Source organism: Mandrillus leucophaeus, unplaced genomic scaffold (assembly GCF_000951045.1).
Source record: "Mandrillus leucophaeus isolate KB7577 unplaced genomic scaffold, Mleu.le_1.0 Scaffold47, whole genome shotgun sequence".
Lineage (NCBI taxonomy): Eukaryota > Metazoa > Chordata > Mammalia > Primates > Cercopithecidae > Mandrillus > Mandrillus leucophaeus.
Window position 1 is genome coordinate 5,505,328 of NW_012105031.1, and position 22,103 is coordinate 5,527,430.

At 38.5% G+C, this 22,103-nt stretch overlaps 1 protein-coding gene across 1 annotated transcript in view; it reads left to right on the plus strand.

Annotated features, from left to right (window-relative positions):
- The first annotated feature begins 4,711 nt into the window (after positions 1-4,711).
- Positions 4,712-22,103, plus strand: part of CDC73 (cell division cycle 73) — a 141,276-nt gene continuing 123,884 nt past the window's right edge. The window contains exons 1-6 of the mRNA XM_011995093.1: positions 4,712-5,244; positions 7,968-8,073; positions 13,041-13,110; positions 18,288-18,350; positions 18,450-18,502; positions 20,981-21,069. Of these exons, the coding sequence (XP_011850483.1) occupies positions 5,114-5,244; positions 7,968-8,073; positions 13,041-13,110; positions 18,288-18,350; positions 18,450-18,502; positions 20,981-21,069 (512 nt within the window). The 5' untranslated portion in view covers positions 4,712-5,113. The remainder of the gene's footprint in view (positions 5,245-7,967; positions 8,074-13,040; positions 13,111-18,287; positions 18,351-18,449; positions 18,503-20,980; positions 21,070-22,103) is intronic.

The following is a 22,103-nucleotide window of genomic DNA, read 5'->3' on the forward strand; positions in this document are numbered from 1 at the left end:
TTTAAACTCTTCAAATTGGCTGGGTATAGTGGCTCACACCTGGAATTCCAGCACTCTGGGAGACCAAGGTGGGTAGGTCACCTGAGGTCAGGAATTTGAGACCAGCCCCGGCCAACGTGGTGAAACCCTATCTCTACTAAAAATACAAAAAATTAGTTGGGTGTGGTGGTGCATACCTGTAATCCCAGCTGCTCGGGAAGCTGAGGCAGGAGAATCATTTGAACTTGGGAGAGGGAGGCTGCAGTGAGGCAAGATCGTGCCACTGCACTCCAGCCTGGGTGACAGAGTGAGACTCCACCTCAAAAACAAAGAAAGAAAGAAAGGGACAGACAGAGAGAGAGAGAAAGAGAGAAAGAGAAAGAAAGAGAGAGAGAGAGAGAGAGGAAGGGAGGGAGGGAGAGAGACAAAATGCAAACATATAAAATGCTCAATTAAAACCCCAAACAGCTGGGCAGAGGGGCTCAGGTCTATAATCCCAGCATTTTGGGAGGCTGAGGCAGGAGGATTGCTTGAGCCTAGGAATCTGATACCAGCCTGAAAAACAAAGTGGGTCCCTGTCTGTATAAAAAATTTAAAATTTAGCTGGGTGTGGTGGTGTAAATCTGTAGTCTCAGCTACTCTAGAGGTTTCACTGGGAGGATCACTGGAGCCCAGGAGTTTGAAGCCACAGTGAGCTGTGATCATACCATTAGGTTCCAGCCTGGATTACAGAGCAAGACCCTGTCTGTCTCTAACACACACACATGTGCGTGTGCGCACACACACACACACAGAGCAGAAAAATTGTGGCAGACATACATAGGAACAGAGAACAAAGGCAACAAATAGAAAGCAATAACGAATACAGTAAATATTAGTCTAAATTTGTCAATAATCACTTTGAACATCAATGGTCTAACTGCAACAATGAAAAGAGATTGCCAGAGTGGTTCAAAAATATGAGACCCAACTCTATGTTGTCCACAAGAAACCCACTTTAAATATAAATACGCCTATAGATAAAAAGTAAATAAACGGAGAAAAATACATCATGCTAACACTAATCAAAAAAAAGTAGGAGTACCTATTTTAATTTTAGACAGAGCAGACTTCAAAGCAAGAAAAGTTTGTTGGCATAAAGAAGAGCATTACGTAATGATAAAGGGTCAATTCTCCAAGAAGACAGAACAATCCTTAACGTGTACATGCTTAACAACAGAGAGTCAAATTATATAAGACAAAAAACTGATGGAACTACAAGGAAAAATAGATGAATCCATTATTATAGTGGAAGATTTCAATACCCCTGTATCAGATATGAACAGAACTAGCAGGCAGAAAATCAATAAGGACGTAATTCAACTCAACAACACCATCGGTCATCTTAATAGAGTTGCTATCTATAGACTATTCAACAGCAGCAGAATAAACATTCTTCCTAAACATGCAAGGAACATTCGCCATGACAGACCACATTTTGGGCCATAAAACACACTTTAGCAAATTTAAAATTATATAAATCATACAATATCTACTCTCAGACCACAATGAAATTAAACTAGAAATCAGTAATAGGAAGATAGCTAGAAAATTCCAAAATATGTCGAGTTTAAACAATCCACTTCTAAATAACACATAAGTCAAAGAAGAAATCTCAAGATAAAATTTAAAATATTTTGAGCTACAAGAAAATAAAAACATAACTTACCAAAGTGTATGGGAGGAAGCAAAGTAGTGTTTAGAGGGAAATTTGTAGCATTGAATGTATACATTAGAAAAGAAGAAAGACCTAAAAATCAATGATCTAAACTTCTACCTAAGGAAACTAGAAAGAGAAGAGCAAATTAAATCTAAAGTAAGCAAAAGAAAAGAAATAATAAAAGTTAAAGCATAAACTGGTAAAATTGAAAGTAAAAAAATCAGTAATCACACCAAAAGCTGGTTCTTTGAAAAGGTCAATGAAATCAATGAACCTTTTAGCCATGCTAAGAAGAGAGAGGACACAAATTACTAAAATCAGAAATAAAAGAGGGGACATTTCTACAGATGACATGAACATTAAAAGGATAATAATAAATGCTGTGAACAACTATATCCCACTAATTTCATAACCTAGATAAAACGGAACCCCTTGAAAGACACAATCTGCCAAAACTCACACAAGAAGAAACAATCTGAATAAGCCTATATATATCAAATACATCAAATAAATAATTAACCCTCCTAAAGTACCCAACCCATAATAATTCCCTGGAATAAACTATGACTATGTTGTTGTTTGCTTACTCTCTGGATGGACTGAGGTTTTTCCTTGCTAGGGAGCTATAACTCCCCACACTGATTTCCCTCAAACTTTAGGAAAAGTAAAGAGAACTAACAGAGTCCTAAAACTAAAATTATCAACACATTCAAAAAACAGAAATTTCATGGCCCTTCAAATTGCCATTAGTCATGATTGATTGATGACAATAAATCAACCCTTTCTGGAACCCACAGATTATCTCTTCTTGAATTAACAGCCTCCCCCTACCCATGTATTTGAAAATTTTACTTCCAATCCTAGGTTCTACCATTACAGAGTAATATAAATAAATGCTTCATGAGACTTATGATACCTGCCAAATTATCACTAGTAGGTTCAAGTGCATTTTCAAAATACTTGCCTAAACAGACTTTGATTGATCTAAAACCTGGGGATTTGGTCCTTTGGAAAAGGAACCAGAATAAAACTGCTCTTGAGCATTGGTGGAAATAACCTTATCGGGTACTGTTAGCAATTGAGGTAGTGGTTTAAACTCCGAGGTAATGATGTTGGATCCATCGTTTCCAACTAAACATACCACTTTCTTCTGATTGCTGGGCATTTATTCTAACAGAAGACCTAAAACTAAAGATTTTTAGGAATTCTTCAAGAGCTAATATCTGGAGATGTGGACTGCTTTTGCCCAAGACAAAGAAACCACATTATTTTTCTGTTTTTTTAAATTAATTTTTAAAATTTTCAGCTCTACCATTAATCTTGCCTTTTATTGTATTTTGACATCCTCTGATGAACCAGTATTGGTAGGGCAATTATAAGGGTACTTATATAAAAACAAAAATGATCTACAATTGCTTTTGTAGACACAGGGTCTAGGTATGTTGCCCAGGCTGGTCAGGAAAACATGATCTACAAATTTCAATGCTTTAACTGTTAAAAGCAACAAATTACTAATGACTTACCTTACCACTTTTTAAATTCATTAACCTAAAAAACATACAAAAGAGAGACTCCAATCATTATTTGAGTATGAAATAAAATTAAGTATCATTTGAAGGGACTATAATCAGCCCTCTTAATCATGAAATCTTGGCTTCCTTGAGCTTATCTTTCCATTTATTACTTCAGCATTTATTAGAAGCTTTCATCCATGTATTAACTTGATATTTACTAGGAGCTTCCATCAATTTATTAAGTTCATCCATTTATTACTAATATGTTCCAAATAATGTGTTAGACAGTAGGATATGATGACACAGGTCTATGGTGTTTCAGTTTTGTGGATGCAGGCAAGTAAACTATAAAGAGAAGTAATATGGTACTGGGTGCTCTGATACAGGTATGAAGAGAGAGTGTGGGGATAGATAAGAGTAGCCAGTTCTTTATAATGTGTGTGTTTTGGGTGAGATTCAGGAGAATACTACAGGGTGAAAACATCGGTGGAACAGAAAAAAATTTCACAAACTCACAGTTGCAGAATGGCTACAGATCATATAGGAAATGAACCACATACTTCTGTATCTGTAGTCCTCTATGTTGTGAAAAGATTGACATTTTTTCAAAACAGGTCAAGGAATTTGGTTATGTCAATCACAAAGTTGCCTCTTTTTTCCTTCTGACATGGTAAAAGAAATAAAACAATCCCATAGGATGTGTTTGGTTGGCCATAGTATATTGATTTATCTTAACCGTCTCAAAACGCATGTCAAGGACACCACTGAGCCTTCTGAGTTCCATTAGAAAAATTGGGTAGTCTGGAAGTGTTCTAAATTGGACCGTTTGGGGTTTCTGTTAGAGCAACTTTCCCATTTACATCTTGGAACAGAGCCTTTTGAATATAGCCCTTCGGGATTGGTGGGAAGAAGGGATCGCGATGGAAAAAGTCATCATCCAAAGAATGAAGAGGGAGGATCCAACATTTAGGATATTTTATTGACGTGCTAGGCGCGTTTACCTTATCTTCGTATTAACCCCATTTTCTTCATTAACCAATTGATGCTGTGAAAAGCTATGTAACTTGACCAAGGTCAAACAACAACTAACAAACAGCAGTACCCAGAACTGTTTTTTTTTTTTTCTGCTGGACTCGGTCTTTTCCACTCAAAACCAACAAAAAACCAAAACTTGTTTTTTTCCACATCAAAGGCAAACAACCCAAACCCCAACCCCAAGAGCCCCATCCTTTCAAAAGGGCTTCTCCGGATCACTAAGTCCTAGAGGTCTTTGGCTAGGCCTGGGTCCGATCTAGATAGGAAGGTGATTCTAGTGTTCCACAAATCCTTGCCAAATTCCATCCCGGCCAAAGCAGGGGCCCAGGAGCCTCTGGTCGCACCCGAGGCAGGTCGTTAAATACTCAGGGCACGTGCTGCGGATGGAAGTGCTGACCCACGGCTCAGGTACGCGCACACCTGTCGCCGCTGGGTGCGCGCCGCGGGGGACTGGGTACGTGCTCCGCGCGCGCGCGCGCCCGATAAAGTTCCCCGTACGTGCGCCGTACGTGGGCGCGGTGCCCTAGCGCTCAGCGTTTCAGCGAGTGAGTGGGCTCCATGCCGAGTTGAAGTCTGGGAGGGGCACTTTCCCAGGCCATCGCGGCTCCCCCTGGCGGCGGACGTGCCGCGCTGGAGGGGCGCAGTCAGGCGTTCTCCGCGGGCAGCCAGCGGCGGGGCCTTGCCTTATAGCGCGGGGTCCTCGGCGGCCTGGGTGGCTACTGCCCCTGCTGCTGTCGTAGGCGAGGACGGCTGTTAGTGCTGCTGCTGTTGGTTCGTCGCGGCGGCGAAGGAGGAGGAGGAAGAGGGCGAGGCGACAGGGGAAGAAGGAGGCAGGCGCGGCGGCAGCGGCGGCGCCCCGGGCCGGCGGAGGCGAGGGGGGGGGAAGATGGCGGACGTGCTTAGCGTCTTGCGACAGTACAACATCCAGAAGAAGGAGATTGTGGTGAAGGGAGACGAAGTGATCTTCGGGGAGTTCTCCTGGCCCAAGAATGTGAAGACCAACTATGTAGTTTGGGGGTAAGTCCGGCATGGCTATGCCAGGGGTGGCAGGGCAGAGTTGGGCGCCCCCAGGCGACCTCTTTCTTAACCCCTCCCCCCGTTTCCCCTGGGGATGGGATAAAACGGGTGTTCGGGAAGAAGAAAGTTTCTCTCTAGAGCAGAAGTTGCACTTTTAGGGTAAGGAAAGAGGGGGCGGAGCTCTAGAGCAGTTCATCCATTTAAATTTTTGAGAAGCCCAAAGGAAAGGTACCGTGGGAGTTTTTGACTTTTACAGTTAATTTTTACCAATAGGTATCGTGTACCAGCGAAGTGTGGGGCTGGTGCACAAGGATACCTGAACATAGGTGCACAAAGGAGCACACCGTCTGGTGCCATGGTCGCCTCTTTTTGTTCTTTATTTTTTCTCTCTTCCAGGCTGCTCCTCTGGTCCTTGCAACTCCTAGTTTATTTCATCTCCTTTCGTTGTTGGGGAGGGGGTTATTCCTGTAGAAGAGAGAAGGGAATCAACTCTGAAGTTAGGACCGGAAAGAAATTTGGTGAATTGGGAAAAGTCGCTAAAGTTTGTGTTAAATAGGTCTTCAGGAGTTGGTGAAATGAGTGTGCTTTTCAGATCTAAGAAATAGATGGTGCGTGTGATTTTCGAAAGTGTATTTTAAAGGGAAATGTTTTGGAATGTTAGTCCATGTGAAGTTTTATCAGTTTAAGTCATTCAGGAAAACTTATAGAGACGGGTCTAACAGTCATTAGGGGCCTTTTTAATGATGTCACTGTCATTGGTGCGTGGCTTGTAGAATTAGAACCTTGAGCTAGAACTTCCCTACTCATTTTGTTTCTTTGAATGGAAGCTTTGTGAAGAGTCGATGAAAAACTAGGGAAATTTAGTTTGTTGGTTGGCATTTATTTATTTATTTAGTTTTGAGAGGGAGACTTGCTCCGTCGCCCAGGCTGGAGTGCAGTGGTATGATCTTGGCTCACTGCAATCTCCGCCTCCTGGCTTCAGGTGATTCTCTTACCTCAGCCTCCTGAGTAGCTGAGATTACAGGCCCCCGCCACCATGCCCTGCTAACTTTTGTATTTTAGTGGAGATGTGGTTTCACCATGTTGGTCAGGCGGGTCTCGAACTCCTGACCTTAAATGATCTGCCCGCTTCTGCTTCCCAAAGTGCTGGGATTACAGGCGTGAGCCACCGCGCCCTGCCTGTTGGTTGGTTTAAAATTTTTTTTGTCTTATGGTTTAATTAGCTTTATAAAATGTTGATCAAATGACATTCTGAGTTTCTGGTGTTTTACCCTTTCAAATGATTTGCGTAGATAGAATTACATTTGGTTGGATTTTTAATGAATTTTTTTTTCTTTAAACAATGGCTTAAGGAGAACCTAGGGTGTGAAGTGGTTCAATCTGAGGATTAAAAAAATTCCTAAGACTCTGATTTCTACCTCAAAGGAGGTTAATTTAGTCTGAATAGAGGAGATTAAACAGATAAGTTGATGTGAAATGATTTCTATAATAGTTTGTGAAGACAGCAGTCATTTCTAGTTGGAGTTATTTAGGGAAAGTTCCATAGAATTGTCTTTGGCAAGTTCACATCCAATAAAGTTTTCTTGAATGATTGAATGAACAAACAGATAAGCTTTAAAGAATAGATAGAAATTTTCTGGGTGAAATGATGGGTTAAGTCTTCCAAGATGAGTGAACTGTATGCTTAAAGGCATAAAGAACTGGAAAGTAAATGTGTTGACAGCAATTCAGTGAAGCCAGTGTAAAAGGAATGCTTAGTACAGTAGATTTTAAACTTTTTCAACAGTGAATCACACCAAGAAATTATTTTTATTTTCTATATGTGCACATACACACGTAAATATATACAGATATAAAACACAAAACAATGCTTACTCTTCTTATTGCATGCAGTGCATTTTATTATTTTTCTCTTCTATTCTGAAAATAGAAAAAATATGGTTGTTAACTGTTTATTGGGTTTCATAGTACAATAATTGATAGTGGTGTGTGGTTTGAAATGCATTGGTTTAGAGGAAAAGTGGGACTGGAAGCTACAAAAGTAGGTTTAGGGCTGATTATAGTGGGCCATATTCAGACGGATTCAAAGATACAGAAGGGACAAATGTAGTAGAAAGGGTAGGATTGGAATGCGGTAATATTGGTACCTGCGTTAGAGATCTTGCACTGTTAGTAGACTACATTGTTTTATCACAGATAGAATAGCATTTTGGTTTTACATTACTGGTCTAATTTGAGGGATGCCCTAACAGTTATACCCCTGAAATTCTGTGTTGTGTTTACTGTAAGAATGTGAAGGATGTTGTTCAGCCATATCTTATTTAGCAAGAGCCATAGGATAAATTTCTTTCACATTTAGCTCCAGTGATAATTGTGCTTCTTCTAAGCAGTTTAATTGTTTTCTCTTATGGATCCTCTTCAATATGGATCTGGTTAGATTTCTCTATTGATAAAGCCCAGAGGCTAATTTGGGCCTGATTCTAAAAAGTGTGTAGTACCTTAGAGTATGAATTTTTTGTATTTTCCCTACTTCTTGCTTTTTGTCATTGCCTTCCTTTGTGTTTCTTTTGTGATTATGACAGTCTATTCATTATTAGATTTTATACTTTTTTTGGTAGCTATGTTGAACTCATTGTTAGATAGCAAAGTTGTGTAGATAAATGAATCCAGCCTGAAGAGTTGAATTAGAGTTGTGAGTAAAATCCTTGCCTTAATTATTTCAGGACTGGAAAGGAAGGCCAACCCAGAGAGTACTACACATTGGATTCCATTTTATTTCTACTTAATAATGTGCACCTTTCTCATCCTGTTTATGTCCGACGTGCAGCTGTAAGTAGAATTCATTTTACTTATCTATTTATTTATCAGTTTTATTTTTATTTATTTAAGAGACGGGGTCTAACCCTGTTGCCCAGGCTAGAGTACAGTGGTGTGATCATAGCTCATTGCAGCCTTGAACTGCTGGGCTCAAGTGATCTTCCCACCTCAGCCTTCAAGTAGCCAGGACTACAGGCCTGTACCACCATATCTGGCTAATTTTTTTTTGTTGTTCTTAAAGATGAGGGGGTCTTGCTGTGTGGCATAGGCTGGTCTTGAACTCCTAGCCTCAGTGGATCCTCCTACCTCAGCCTCCCAAAGTGCTCGAATTACTGGCATGAATCACTGTGCCTGGCCAATAATTCATTTTAATACTTTTTTTTTTTTTTTTTTTGAGATAGGGTCTGGCTCTGTTGCCTAAGCTGGAGTGCATTGGTGTGATCTCGGCTTACTGCACCCTCCCCTTCTCGGGCTCAAGCCAGCCTCCTACCTCAGTCTCCTGAGAAACTGGGACTACAGGCATGGCCTACCATGTCGGACTAGTTTTTGTATTAACACTTTTTTTTTTTTTTTTGGCTTCATGGTAGTAGGTATCATTTGGAATGGATAGCTTTCTTCATGGGTTTCAAATCAAAAGAATGAAAGATTTGTCTGAATGTCTCTAGGAGAGTCAGAACTAGGTTACTGTGTGATTTACACAGACTTTTTAATCTGTGATATTTTTTCATGTAAAGTGTGGGTAATGTTTATAACAAAGGAAGTTTTAAAGGGATTTTTAGAGCCAGGCTTCTTAGTGCACACTGGTAATCCCACCTGCTTGGGACTCTAAGGTGGCAGGGTTGCTTGAGCCTAGGAGATCAAGACCAGCCTGGGCAACATAGTGAGATGCCATCTCAAGAAAAGGAAAACTCAAAATGCTAAAGGTATTTATAGAGATGTTTAGAAAAACTTTTAAGTGTGTGGAAGGACCCTGTTACTTCAGAACACTTGTTTTATCTCAAGAAAACTTTTTTTTGGTTGTAAGAATCAAGATTAGCAGACATTTAAAAAAATTCTTAATCAGTTTTGTGCAGCTGTTTTAATACTCTGGAGAAGTTCATTTGTTTTTAGTTTTGCTTGCTTTCTCAGTGTTTGAAAATTTATTACTCAGAGGAAATCTTTGGAAACAACTTGAAAAGAACCGATTTCATAAACTAGGATGATGAGATTCTTCATCTGTAGGGAAGTATCATTAAGACCTAAATTATAGCAGTATATTATAATTGATAAGTAAATAAGATTCAGATGTATTTGGATAGGATAGCTGTATGACATGGAAAAGTGCTATAATGCCCACATAAAATGGCTTAAAAGATATTTAATTTTTTTAAATGAGCTTTTCCCTCAGATTATTTTTGGTAGAGTTGAACATAAAATTTTTTTGAAGATATAATTGAAATAATTAAAAGTCTGCTTTTAATATTTGTTCCTTTTGCTAACTTACAAGTATATACTTAAAATTAAGTGTGAAATGTATTTATAAATAACTGCTTCTTCCCATTTCTTATAGTTCTTAAAACAATTTTCTTAAACTTTTCTTATAGTTCTTAAAACAATTTTTTTAAACATCATTGTGTCTGTCATCACTGGAGCTGCTTTTTGAGTTACCTAACACAGTTGCTGGGTCACATTAAGCTGTGTGAAACTTAACTTTTATAACACTAACCTCGCTCCCAACTAGAAATAGTTAAGGTTTCTGGCTTATGTATCTTTCAAACAGTAACTTGTTATTTGAAGCAACTAAAAGCCGGGTGTGGTGGTGCATGCCTGTAGTCCCAGCACTTTGGGAGGCTGAGGTGGGAGGATCACTTGAGCTCAGGAGTTCAAGACCAACCTGGGCGGCATAGGGAAACTTTGTCAAAACAAAAAATAAAAAAAGGTTAGTCAGGCATGGTAGTGTGTAGCTATACTCCCAGCTAACTACTCAAGGGGCTGAGGCGGGAGGATCACTGGGCCCAGGAGGTCGAGGCTGCAGTAAGCCATGATTGTACCAATGCATCTATCCTGAGTGATAGAGCAAGACTCTGTCTCAGGGAAAAAATGTGTGTGTGTGTGGCAGTTGAGAAAGTATCCCGTCATTTAGTGGGCTTTGTATTAAACCATAAGGCTTCTGCTTTCCTGAGCAGGAAATACATATTTATGTTACATATTAAAAAAAATAAAGTTAGAGCGGGACTACTTGGGAAATAATGGGAAAAAATAGCACCAGCTCCCTCTTTAAGGTTATTTTAACTCAGATCTTTAAAAACTAAATTAGGTAGTTCTTACAGTGTTGTGTTGGATATAGTCATTCATTTTAGTATAACAAAGATTCAGATAGTTAGCTTAGATTTATAGATTCTGTTTTTGGGAAATGGTTGTACGTATAACTGATAGCTGTAATTGTTTCTGTGGACCTTGGGACCCTCAGTTGCTTAAGATTTAATTCTTATTTTTCTTAAGTATTTGCCAGATTGAAAGAGTAGGATTCTAAAATTCCAAAGTTCTGTGAAGTTGAGATTGTTGTTTCCTAATTACTTGGTGTTATTTGCTGTTTTCTGTGTGCAGACCACTCTTTTTTTTTTTCCCCCCCCCGAGATGGAGTCTTGCTCTGTCACTCAGACTGGAGTGCAGTGGCGTGATCTCGGCTCACTGCAACCTCCGCCTTCTGGGTTCAAGGGATTCTCCTGCCTCAGCCTCCCAAGTAGCTGGAATCACAGGCACACCCCACCATGCCCGGCTGATTTTTTGTATTTTTAGTAGAGATGGGGTTTCACCATGCGAGCCAGGATGGTCTTGATCTCCTGACCTCCTGATCCGCCCGCCTTGACCTCCCAAAGTGCTGGGATTACAGGCGTGATCCACGTGAGCCACCGCGTCTGGCTGAGCAGACCACTCTTAAAACAGATATTCCTGATCCTTAGCTCCTACTTTAGTGTGAGTAGATGTAATCTTTTTCAGTGGACTGTAATGTGTACATAACTCAATAGTGACCAAATGATGACGTAAGTTATTAGACTTAGAAACAGTAACTTAAAATTAACCCAAATCTTTTAGCTGTTTATGGTGTTCCATGTAGACTGGTTTATTTTTATTTTTTATTTTTTTTTGAGACAGAGTCTTGCTCTGTCACCCAGGCTGGAGTGCAGTGGCAGGATCTTGGCTTGCCACAGCCTTGCCCTCCCGGGCTCAAGCTGTCTTCCTGCTTCAGCCTCCTGAGTAGCTGGGACTATAGCTGGGACTGCATGCGCTTGCCACCATGCCTGGCTAACTTATATTTTTATAAAGATGGAGTTTCTCTGTATTGCTCAGGCTGGTCTCTAACTCCTGGGCTCCAGCAGTCAACCCACCTTGACCTCCCAGAGTGTTAGGATTACAGGTATGAACCACCATGCCTGGCCTAGGCTGGTTTAAAAGAATACAAGCACAGGAAAACTCTGCACTCAAACTTTTGAACTCAGAAGGAGAAACTAAAATTTAGCTTGACCTTTTTAAAATAGAAGGTTCATTTTTAAGTGATTAAATACAGTTTATCTAAATCATTGAGGAATCAGAGCAGAATGTTTGGTGCAGTGAAATATAGGAAGTATTCAATATAAGCTCATTGGTCAAAGATACTAAAGGTTCTTGTTGTTACTTCATTGTTACACATATAAAATAACAAAGGATTTACACTGGAATCTCTCAGCTACCAATTTTTCTTGCACTGTTTGTGTTTGAGACTGGGTCTTGCCTCAGTCTCCCAAGTAGCTGGGATTATAGGTGCCTGCCATCACGCCTGGCTAATTTTTTTTTTTTTTTTTTGAGACAGAGTCTCACTCTGTCACCCAGACTGGTGTACAGTGGCATGATCTCAGCTCACTGCAACATCCGCTGCCCAGATTCAAGCAATTCTCCTGCCTCAGCCTCTCGAGTAGCTGGGACTACAGGCCCCCGCCACTACGCCTGGCTAATTTTTGTAGTTTTAGTAGAGATGGGGTTTTACCATCTTGCTCAGGCTGAGCTTGAACTCCTCACCTCGTTTTTCCACTCGCCTCGACCTCCCAAAGTGCTGGAATTACAGGCGTGAGCCACTGCACCTGGCCTAATTTTTGTATTTTTAGTAGAGATGGGGTTTCACCATGTTGGCCAGGCTGGTCTCGAACTCCTGACCGCAAGTGATCCGCCCACCTCTGCCTCCCGCAGTGCTGTGATTACAGGTGTGGGCCACCGTGCCTAGCTGTTGCTTTATTTATAATAATTATCTTCTGTATATCTTCCTGGAATTTAATAAATACATTTATTTATTTATTTATTTATTTATTTATTTATTTATTTAGAGACAGAATCTTGCTCTGTTGCCCAGGCCGGAGTGCAGTGGCACAATCTCAGCTCACTGAAACCCCCGCCTTCCGGGTTCCAGTGATTCTCCTGCCTCAGCTTCCCGAGTAGCTGGGATTACAAGCTTGCGCCACCACATCCAGCTAATTTTTGTCTTTTTAGTAGAAACAGGGTTTTGCCATGTTGTCCAGGCTGGTCTTGAACTCCTGACCTCAGGTGATCCACCCACCTCGGCCTCCCAAAGTGCTGGGATTACAGGCGTGAGCCACCGCACCCAGCCAAGAAAATTATTAAAAGTAACATGTTTAATAAATTTTCAGGATTCTTATTAGGTTCTTTTAGCCTAGTTATTTTTTACAAATGTGATTTAAAATATATTTTATCAAGATATGTTGAAATAAAATTCCAAAATTGCATGTTAATATTTATCAAGTTGTAAGAAAATTATTAAAAGTAACATGTTTAATAAATTTTCAGGATTTTTATTAGGTTCTTTTAGCCTAGTCATTTTTTACAAATGTGATTTAAAATATATTTTATCAAGATATGTTGGAATAAAATTCAGACATTATGTGTTAGTATTTATTAAGTTGTGTATCATTATTATTCATTTCATATCTCATTTAAAATTTTGGCTTTAGACTGAAAATATTCCTGTGGTTAGAAGACCTGATCGAAAAGATCTACTTGGATATCTCAATGGTGAAGCGTGTGAGTACTTTTTAAATTGTTCCCACCCTTAAACAGACATTATTTCTTTTTTCTCCTACGAAATAATGATTAGTGGGAAACGAATTTGTATTTCCACTAAAAAATTAACCTACCTTCATTTTTGTCCATGTGCTCTTCTCTTTTTTATACAGTGAATGCACTGTCTTTGCTCTTAAGGCCAGTCACCCCTTCCTTGTGTGTGGATTCCATCTCCTTTCACAGTCTCAAAGACTTTGTCTTCGTAAGTTGTTTCTCTCTTACATCATCAGTTTTCTACTTTCTTCTGGATCATTCCCTTTTAGAATACCTACAGTAAGATTTCATGTTTAAAAATGTTTTTGATCCCACATTCCTACTGTTTACTGCTTCGTTTATCTTCTCCCTGATAACGGTAAAATTCTTTGCAAGGGGTTGTGTGGTATCACTGCTTCTTCTTAACCTTTGTTTCTTTCTTGAAGCCACTGTAGTCTGGCCTTCATCCTTACCATCCCACTAAAATCACTCCTTAACACTGATTTAACGATTGCTACATCCTTTGGTCTCTCGTACCATACTTGACCTCTCAACAGCATTTGATACTGTTGACCACTCATTTTTGAAAGCCTTTCTTCATTTGGCATTTGGAACGCCAGACTCTTGGTTCTTTTTCTAGTCATTGTTCCCCTCTCAGTTTATTTTGGTTACTTCTGTACCTGACCTCTAATTCTTGAAGTTTCCAAGACTTGATCTTTTTTTTCTCTTTTCTTTTACCCTTATTCTCTAGGTGATCTCTTTCTGTTTTATGCCTTAGATATCATATATAAGCTGATAAAATTCCAAGTTTTTTTCAGCATTGACTTCTTCCAGGGCACCAGATTTATAAATTTACTGTGAACATGTTTCCTTGGTTGTTGAATAGGCATCTGCAATTTAACATATTGAAACTGGAATGCCTGATTCCCTCTTTCCCTTCTGCCCTCACACAGAACAAAAACAAGTCTGCTCTTTCCTCAGTGTTCCCACTTTAGTAAGGGGTAGTGGTACCCTATTCCTGCAGTTGCTTAGGCCAGAACTCTGGTGAAATCTTTGTCACATCTCACTTCCATTCTATCAGCAAGTTGTTTTTTTCTCTCTTTAAAAGTATGACAGTTTCTTACCATTCTACCGACCCTATTTCATCCTTCCTTTTTAGATTATTGTATAGCTTCCTCACAGGTCCCCACTCTTTTTTTCCTATAGTGTAGTCTTAGCAGTAAAGAGTGTCCTGCTTTTGAAAAAGTACATAAACTTGATTGTGTCACTCACCTGTGGCTTCCCATCACTCTTAGAATAAAACTCATACTTGTTACCTTGGCAGTGATCTTGTCTCTGCCTAAATCTCTGTGACTTCATCTTCTACCAGTCTTCCTTTGCGCATAACAGTCAGTCTTTTTTATCTTTTAGCTATGCCAATCTTAGCGCCTTTGCACTTTCTCTTCTATCTTGAGGTCTCGTTCTCTGCATTATCCCATGGTTCACTTCCTTACTATTTCTTTTAGATCTGTGCTCAAGTGTTTTTCCAAATGTTGTTCCATCAGAGAAGACTTCTCTGACTACTCTAAAATATAGTATCTCTTTCCCCCTTCTGTGGTTGTTATGTAGTGCCATCCTGACTTATTTTTCATCGAATCTGGTACATGGACCTGAAATTATATGTGTGTTTATGTACATAGTGTCTGTCTTTCCCATTAGAAGGTAAATTCTAAGGGGACAGACAGTCATTTGTCTTATTAAATACCCAGCATTTAGAATAGTGGTGCATGGTAGGTTCTTAGTAAATGAATAATTATTAATTTACTCTCTTACAGAGTACAAGTACGTTGGTATAATAGAACTATTGGATCTTACTTTGCCGAGTGTGGAGTATAGTACCTTTAAGTCATTAATACCTGTCTTGTCGTGCATGGCTTTAAGCAGTAAGATTGATTTCCACAGAGAATCTTGTGTATAATGGAAAGATCATCATTAGGAATGCTTTCTTCCTATGCTATCCTCATTCAATAAGGACTTATTACATGCTTATTCTTAAAGGCATTATGCATTGTGCAAAATGCCAAATCCCTGTCTTAAACATGTAAACATGCTTACTGTCATGCAAGGGAGACAAACACAAAAGTTTAGAACCCAGCAGTATTGAAGAGGGAGTCTCAATTCTGTGAAGAGGATAGAGTTGGGAAGAATAGAAGAAACTTTTTTATTTTTATTTTTCTTTCAGAGATGGGGTCTCACTACATCGTTCAGGCTGGTCTTGAACTCTTGGACTCAAGCAGTCCTCCTTCCTTGGCCTCCCAAAGTGTTGGGATTGCAGGCATGAGCCACTGCGCCCAGCCATTTTTTTTTTTTTTTTTAAAATCAAAGCAAATTTGATTCTTTGGAGCAGTGTTTCTGTAACTTTTTAAATGATGGTTCATATGGTTTGAAAATAGTGTGTGTGTGTGTGTTTGTTTATTTTTGGCCTCAGAAGGTGTGGTATAAAGTCTAAGATTCTCTATTCTTAAGCGTCACAGGCGAGCCTGATAAATAGGCTAGTTTTGGGGAAGCGCTTCAGAGCAAATGGTTTTTCTTTTTAGAATCAAAAGTAGAGTTGCCCTGTATCCATGTATGTCATTTCCTGTAGTTTCTATAGGACAAATGTAGTCACTAAGCATATTGCTTTGCTACTTTTTAACGACTGTTAATTTAATAGTTTAATGAAAAGGTTGAGCAAATATTAAGACTGTATTCTTAGGAAGACTAACAGGTAAAGACGTTAGTTCTTAATTTATACATTTAACATAGTCTCAGTAAGAATCTCTGGTTTTTCTTGAGATAGGAGTAGAACTAGACAAGGTAATTCTAAAGTTCATTGGCAAAAGTAAGCATCTTAAAAATTTGTAGAAGAGCATTGAGAAAAGGCTAGTCATTCTAGAGAACTTAAAACCCTGATAATTAAAAAAAAACTAAATGAATAGATACACTAATAAAACAACTTTATCTGTTAGATGAGAAATCTATATGTGAATTTAACATGTTAGTAAAGAGACATGTCAGGTCAATGGGAGAAAGGTGCGATTATTCAGTTACAAGCTGATAAAAGTAGTAAAGTTCTGTACTATAAAAAACAAAAGACATGGCACACTGGGAAAATATATTAATATTTCAACTCATCGCAGATAAAGGGCTAATCTCACTAATATATGAAGGGTCTTAGAACTTTATACATAAAAGACCACTCTGTGGACTATGTCATAAATTCACAGAAAAGGTGATAAAATCATGAAAAATGCTTAATTTCATTTATAGTAAGAGAATTGCAAATTTAAACTATACAGAGATAGGATTTTTTTTTTTTTAACTGATAGACAAAAATCTATAAATTTGATAATGTGGTCTGGTGGAGCAGTGAGAAAACAGATATTCTACTATATTGTTGGTTATAATGTTAGTCAGTACACCACTACACTCCCACTGAAGAATTGGCAGCAGTCTAACATTACAAATTTAACATAGAAATAAATCCTGTGTCTAGAACTTTATCCTGGAGGTATATTTTGTTTAGCTTTTGTTTACCAGTTGTGAATAACTAAAAATTACACGTGTAGGGCGAATGCTAACTTTATTTTATTTTATTTATTTTTATTTTTTATTTTTTTTGGGACGGAGTCTCGCTCTGTTGCCCAGGCTGGAGTGCAGTGGCGCAATCTCAGCTCACTGCGAGCTCTGCCTCCCGGGTTCATGCCATTCTCCTGCCTCAGCCTCCCAAGTAGCTGGGACTACAGGCGCCCACCGCCACACCCGGCTAATGTTTTGTATTTTTTTAGCAGAGACAGGGTTTTACGGTGTTAGCCAGGATGGTCTCGATCTCCTGACCTCGTGATCCACCTGCCTCAGCCTCCCAAAGTGCTGAGATTACAGGCGTGAGCCACCACGCCCTGCTGGTGAATGCTAACTTTAAAAAATTCTTGCCATTATATATATGTGTGTGTGTGTATATATATGTGTGTATATATGTACATTTATATATTTATGAAAATATATGACATGACTTTGTATTAATATATTATTGTGCCATTGTTTGTAATGACAGAAGACTAAAATTGAACAGCTCGTCAACAGGGACCTAGTGAAATAAATTGTAGTTAGGCCATACAGTAGAGTACTCAGTAACTATAAAAAAAAGAGTTAAGGAGGGCCTGACGCGGTGGCTCACGCCTGTAATCCCAGCACTTGGGGAGGCCAAGGTGGGTCGATCACAGGGTCAGGAGATGGAGACCATTCTGGCTAACACGGTGAAACCCCGTCTCTACTAAAAATACAAAAAAATTAGCCGGGCGTGGTGGCATGTGCCTGTAGTCCCAGCTACTCTGGAGGCTGAGGCAGGAGAATGGCGTGAACCTGGGAGGCGGAGCTTGCAGTGAGCCGAGATCGCCACTGCACTCCAGCCTGGGTGTCAGAGCGAGACTCCATCGCAAAAAAAAGTTAAGGAAATGCTCTACTTACTGATCTAGAGGGATATGGGAGATAAGTTGTTAGGTAAAAAAGAAAACAGGGTTCAGAACAGTATGTTTAGTGTGTCACCTTTTGTATTAAAAAGGGTAAAAATAATTTTGTATTTCTTCTATCTACAGAAAGAAATTCTAGAAGGATATGTAAGAGACTAGTTGGCTGCATAGGGTGGTGGGAACTAGGTGAATAGGGACAGGTATACCCCTTTTTGTTGAGCCATTCAAAAATTAATTTAATTTTAAAAGTAATTTAGTTTTTACCAGTTGTGAATAAATGAACATTGCATGTTTAGGGTGAATGCTAACTTTAAGAAAATCTTGCCCATATATTTGTTTGTGTATATATGTTTATGTATTTACTTATTTATGTTTAGAGATACCTTTTTAGGTATCGATGTTATGATGTTGGAGCATATACTTTGAAGCAACTAATTTCAGTCAGATCATCTCAGTAATTTGTAAGCTGAATTGGTAAAAATAGTTTGTCCTCTTAGAGACTTTGTAGTATAGTCTTTTAATAAAATGTTTTTGCAGAGCTGTTTTAAAACTGAACTTTTTACCGAGAGAAAATCACCATATAGAAGTATATAAAAAACTTAAAGCATTTCACTTGTAATAATACCCAATATATATGTTGAAATAGTAATCCTTACATGAATCTTTTTATATCTTCAGCAACATCGGCAAGTATAGACAGAAGCGCTCCCTTAGAAATAGGTCTTCAGCGATCTACTCAAGGTATGTCTTGTTGCATGTTTATATTGAACTTTCGGAAACCCATTCCAAACTACACCTTTATTTATTATAAATAATGAATAAGTTCTCTTTCTTTTATAGTCAAACGAGCTGCAGATGAAGTTTTAGCAGAAGCAAAGAAACCACGAATTGAGGTAAAGAAACTTGATTTTAAACAATTTTATTTATATTCTTATTGAAATTGGGATTCTGTAGTAACAAAGATTCTTTGATTGCAGTAACTTGAGAAGCTGTTTTTCTGGGAAAAATTTTTGTGGTAGAAAGAACAATTGATTAATAAGTAACTCAAGCTATAGTTTTAAGCTCTCACACATGCAAGCTATGTGATGGACAAATCATTTTATTTTCTTTGCTTTTGTATTCTTATTGAAGAACATTGGCTCAAGGGTCAGAATTCTTTTTCCTTTCTTTTCTTTCTTTTTTTTTTTTTTTTAAAGGCAAAATCTTTCTCTGTCACTCGGGCTGGAGTCCAGTGGTGTCATCATAGCTTACTGTAGCCTCGACCTCCGGGTCTCGAGTGATCCCCCCACCTCAGCCTGCGAGTAGTTGGGACTGCAGGTGCCTGCCACCATGCCTGGCTAATTTTTTTTTTTTTCAAATAGTGACAGGGTTTTTAAAATAGAGACTTTCTTTATGAAAGGCCAGATAGTAAATATTTTAAGCTTTATGGGTCATATAGTTTATGTTGCAACTATTTAATATTGTAGTGTGAAAGCACTCATAGACAATACATAAATGAACAGATGTGGCTATGTTTCTATAAAAAACTTCAGAAAACAGATGGTGGGCAAGAATTGGTCTTTGGGATGTAGTTTGCCTACCTTTGAAACAATGTGTTATGGGTGCTTGCTTTACTGCTCAGAGCTGCGAACACGAAGTACCTACTACTTTAATGTAATTTTAATTAAGGATATTCTGAGACATGGATCTGATATTTTTTAAGAGAATGATAATTGATTCATTGTTACTGCTCTATGCTATGTGTTATTCTAAGTACTTTATATGTATTAACTCATGTAATCTGATTTACTCATAAATGATATGCATAGTACTCCCAGAACTCATTAAGTTGGTAGAACCATGCATGTCATCTATGAGCGAATAGGCTCAGACAGAGTAAGTGAATTGCTGAGGTTTGAAGAACCAGTTGGAACCTTGGCAGTCTGGTTTCTAGCCATTCCACTAGGTATAAATTTTGTGGTAGTAAAACTGAGTATTTCCCCTTATATGAAAGGAGATTGTGACCTGTGGTTAAACAGTGTGTATGAATTTAGGGATACCATTTATTTGATCTCAAATTCCTGGCCTCAAGCAATCTGCCCACCTCGGCCTCCCAAAGTGCTGGGATTACTGCCATGAGCCACTGCACCCAGCTCAAGGGATGCCATTTATTTGAAACAATCTGAACACCACAGTCTGTTTGAAAAAATTCAACGTGGCAGAAGTCCTAGTTTCCTGGGATTCCAGTAACTTAAAAAATCAGCAGGAAATGGCATAATACATTTTTTTTTCAAATCATTTGTAGGGTTGAAATGTGTTACATAAACAGCTACGGTTTTCAGCATTTGTTTTCAGTTCAGTGTATGTCTTTTGAGGACCTGTAAGGAACTGTACTAGGAGAGAGAAACTGAGGGCAGAGTTTCTGATTTGATAAAAATCTAGGCCGCAGTTGTCTTTAAAATTGGTAGTTTCGTGAGGAATTTGAGTAATCTGGGCTATATCTTTATTGCATGTGGAAAAAGTTGGATGCATTTGCCAAAATATTTTTGCATTTATTTCAGCCGATGTATTCATTTTAAGATTTTTACATGGTAGATTCATAATAGGACATGAATTGGAGCCCAACACCTTTTTGGATCTCTGGAGTATGCTGATGCTTTTTATACAGTTTTGTATTCTGTTAGTCATAGTCATTGACTCTGGTCCTCAGTTATGTTATTTGTTGAATGTGAACATTAAACTAGATCAGGGTTACCAGATTTTGTTTTGTTTTTAACCACTTGCTTTTCAGACTAAGTTTTACTTGACATCATAATATGTGAATTAGATAAAAGCTGAGCTACCAGGGTTGAATTTCAGACAAGATCTTGAAGTGGCCCATGAGGCATTTAGTTGGAAGTTTCTGACGTTCTAAGGATCATCCTTTGAAAATCTTTAAGGTTTTCCTTTAAAGCATTTTGATTAGTGCTAATGGATTCAGGACCTGTAGCAACAGAAGGAAAAAAAATGGAGATGCCAAAATGAAATTTTTGACTTCGGTGAAGGCTTGTCATAACATTTGGTTATTAACTTTCTCAAAAAGATGAATTTATTTGTTGTGTCTTTCTGAAGAAAATCAGCTATGATATGGGAAGAACACTTAATCATAAAGAAAAAAGTGGCTAAGCAAGTTTTTCTTAAGCTATTAGATGATTCCAGTCTTAAGATTCAACGTATATTTATTGTTACTATCTTTAGGTAGCTAAAAGTTTTAGTCTTGAAGTTGGCCTAAAGACACTGGTACCTAGAATTGTAGAGGTAGGAAATTTGGTAAGGAAAAGTTATATGTAGTGTTTTTTCTTCTCAAAAGTTAAATAAAAATTTAAAATGCATTAACCAGTGGTTATTTCCAGGATGAAGAGTGTGTACGCCTTGATAAAGAGAGATTGGCTGCCCGTTTGGAGGGTCACAAAGAGGGGATTGTACAGACCGAACAGATTAGGTAAGAATTGTGTTTAAGTAGAAAGTAGGTAGTTTAGATATATGTAAAGGTATAAGGAAAAGGAATATTAAAATGCTCCCCACATTTATGTTTACCTCTTGGATTCATTGTATGCCTCTGTGCTCTTAGTTCATAAGAGTATGTGTGGGGATTGGAAGTTAATGTGTTTATCATGCTTTTTGTAAAGTCTTCTTGATTCTATTACCATGTTGGTCTTTCTCTTTAAAAATTGCTTTATAAGTTGAGAAATTCATTTTATGTTATCTCTTATTGATTATGTACAGCAGAGGTCAGCAAACTTTTTCTGGAAAGTGCCACATATTAAATATTTTTAGCTTTGAAGGTAGTATGGTCTCTTGAAACTACTGAGCTTATGTGGTGTAGGGAAAGCAGCCATAGACAATACATAAATGGATGGGCATAGTTTCTTCACTTTTTAAAAATGTTTTCATTTTTCTGGATTCCAACTACTCAGACTCTACTTGAAGTTGTTTGACAGCTCACTTATGTTTTTTTCTTTTTTTGGATTCTTTTCTGTCTGTTTATATTCTTTTTTGAATTATTTTTGGATCGTTTCTGTTGTATTGAACTTTAATTTTTTTTTTTTTTTGGAGACAGATTTTCGCTCTTTCGCCCAGGCTAGAGTGCAGTGGTGCGATCTTGACTCACTGCAACCTCTGCCTTCTGGTTTCAAGCGATTCTCCTGCCTCAGCCTCCCAAGTAGCTGGGATTACAGGCGCCTGCCACAATGCCCGGCTACTTTTAGTAGAGATGATGTTTTCACCATGTTGGCCAGGCTGGTCTCAAACTCCTGAACTCGTGATCCAGCTGCCTTGGCCTCCCAAAGTGCTGGGATTACAGGCGTGAGCCACCGCGCCTGGCTGAACTTTAATATTTTTTTCTTTGACAGTTCACTTATGTTCTTTTCTTTTTTTGAATTCATTTTCTGTCTGTTATAGTCTTTTTTGAGTTCTTTTTGGATAGTTTCTGTTGTGTTTTCAACTTTACTTAATTTTTTTTTCTGTAATCCCATG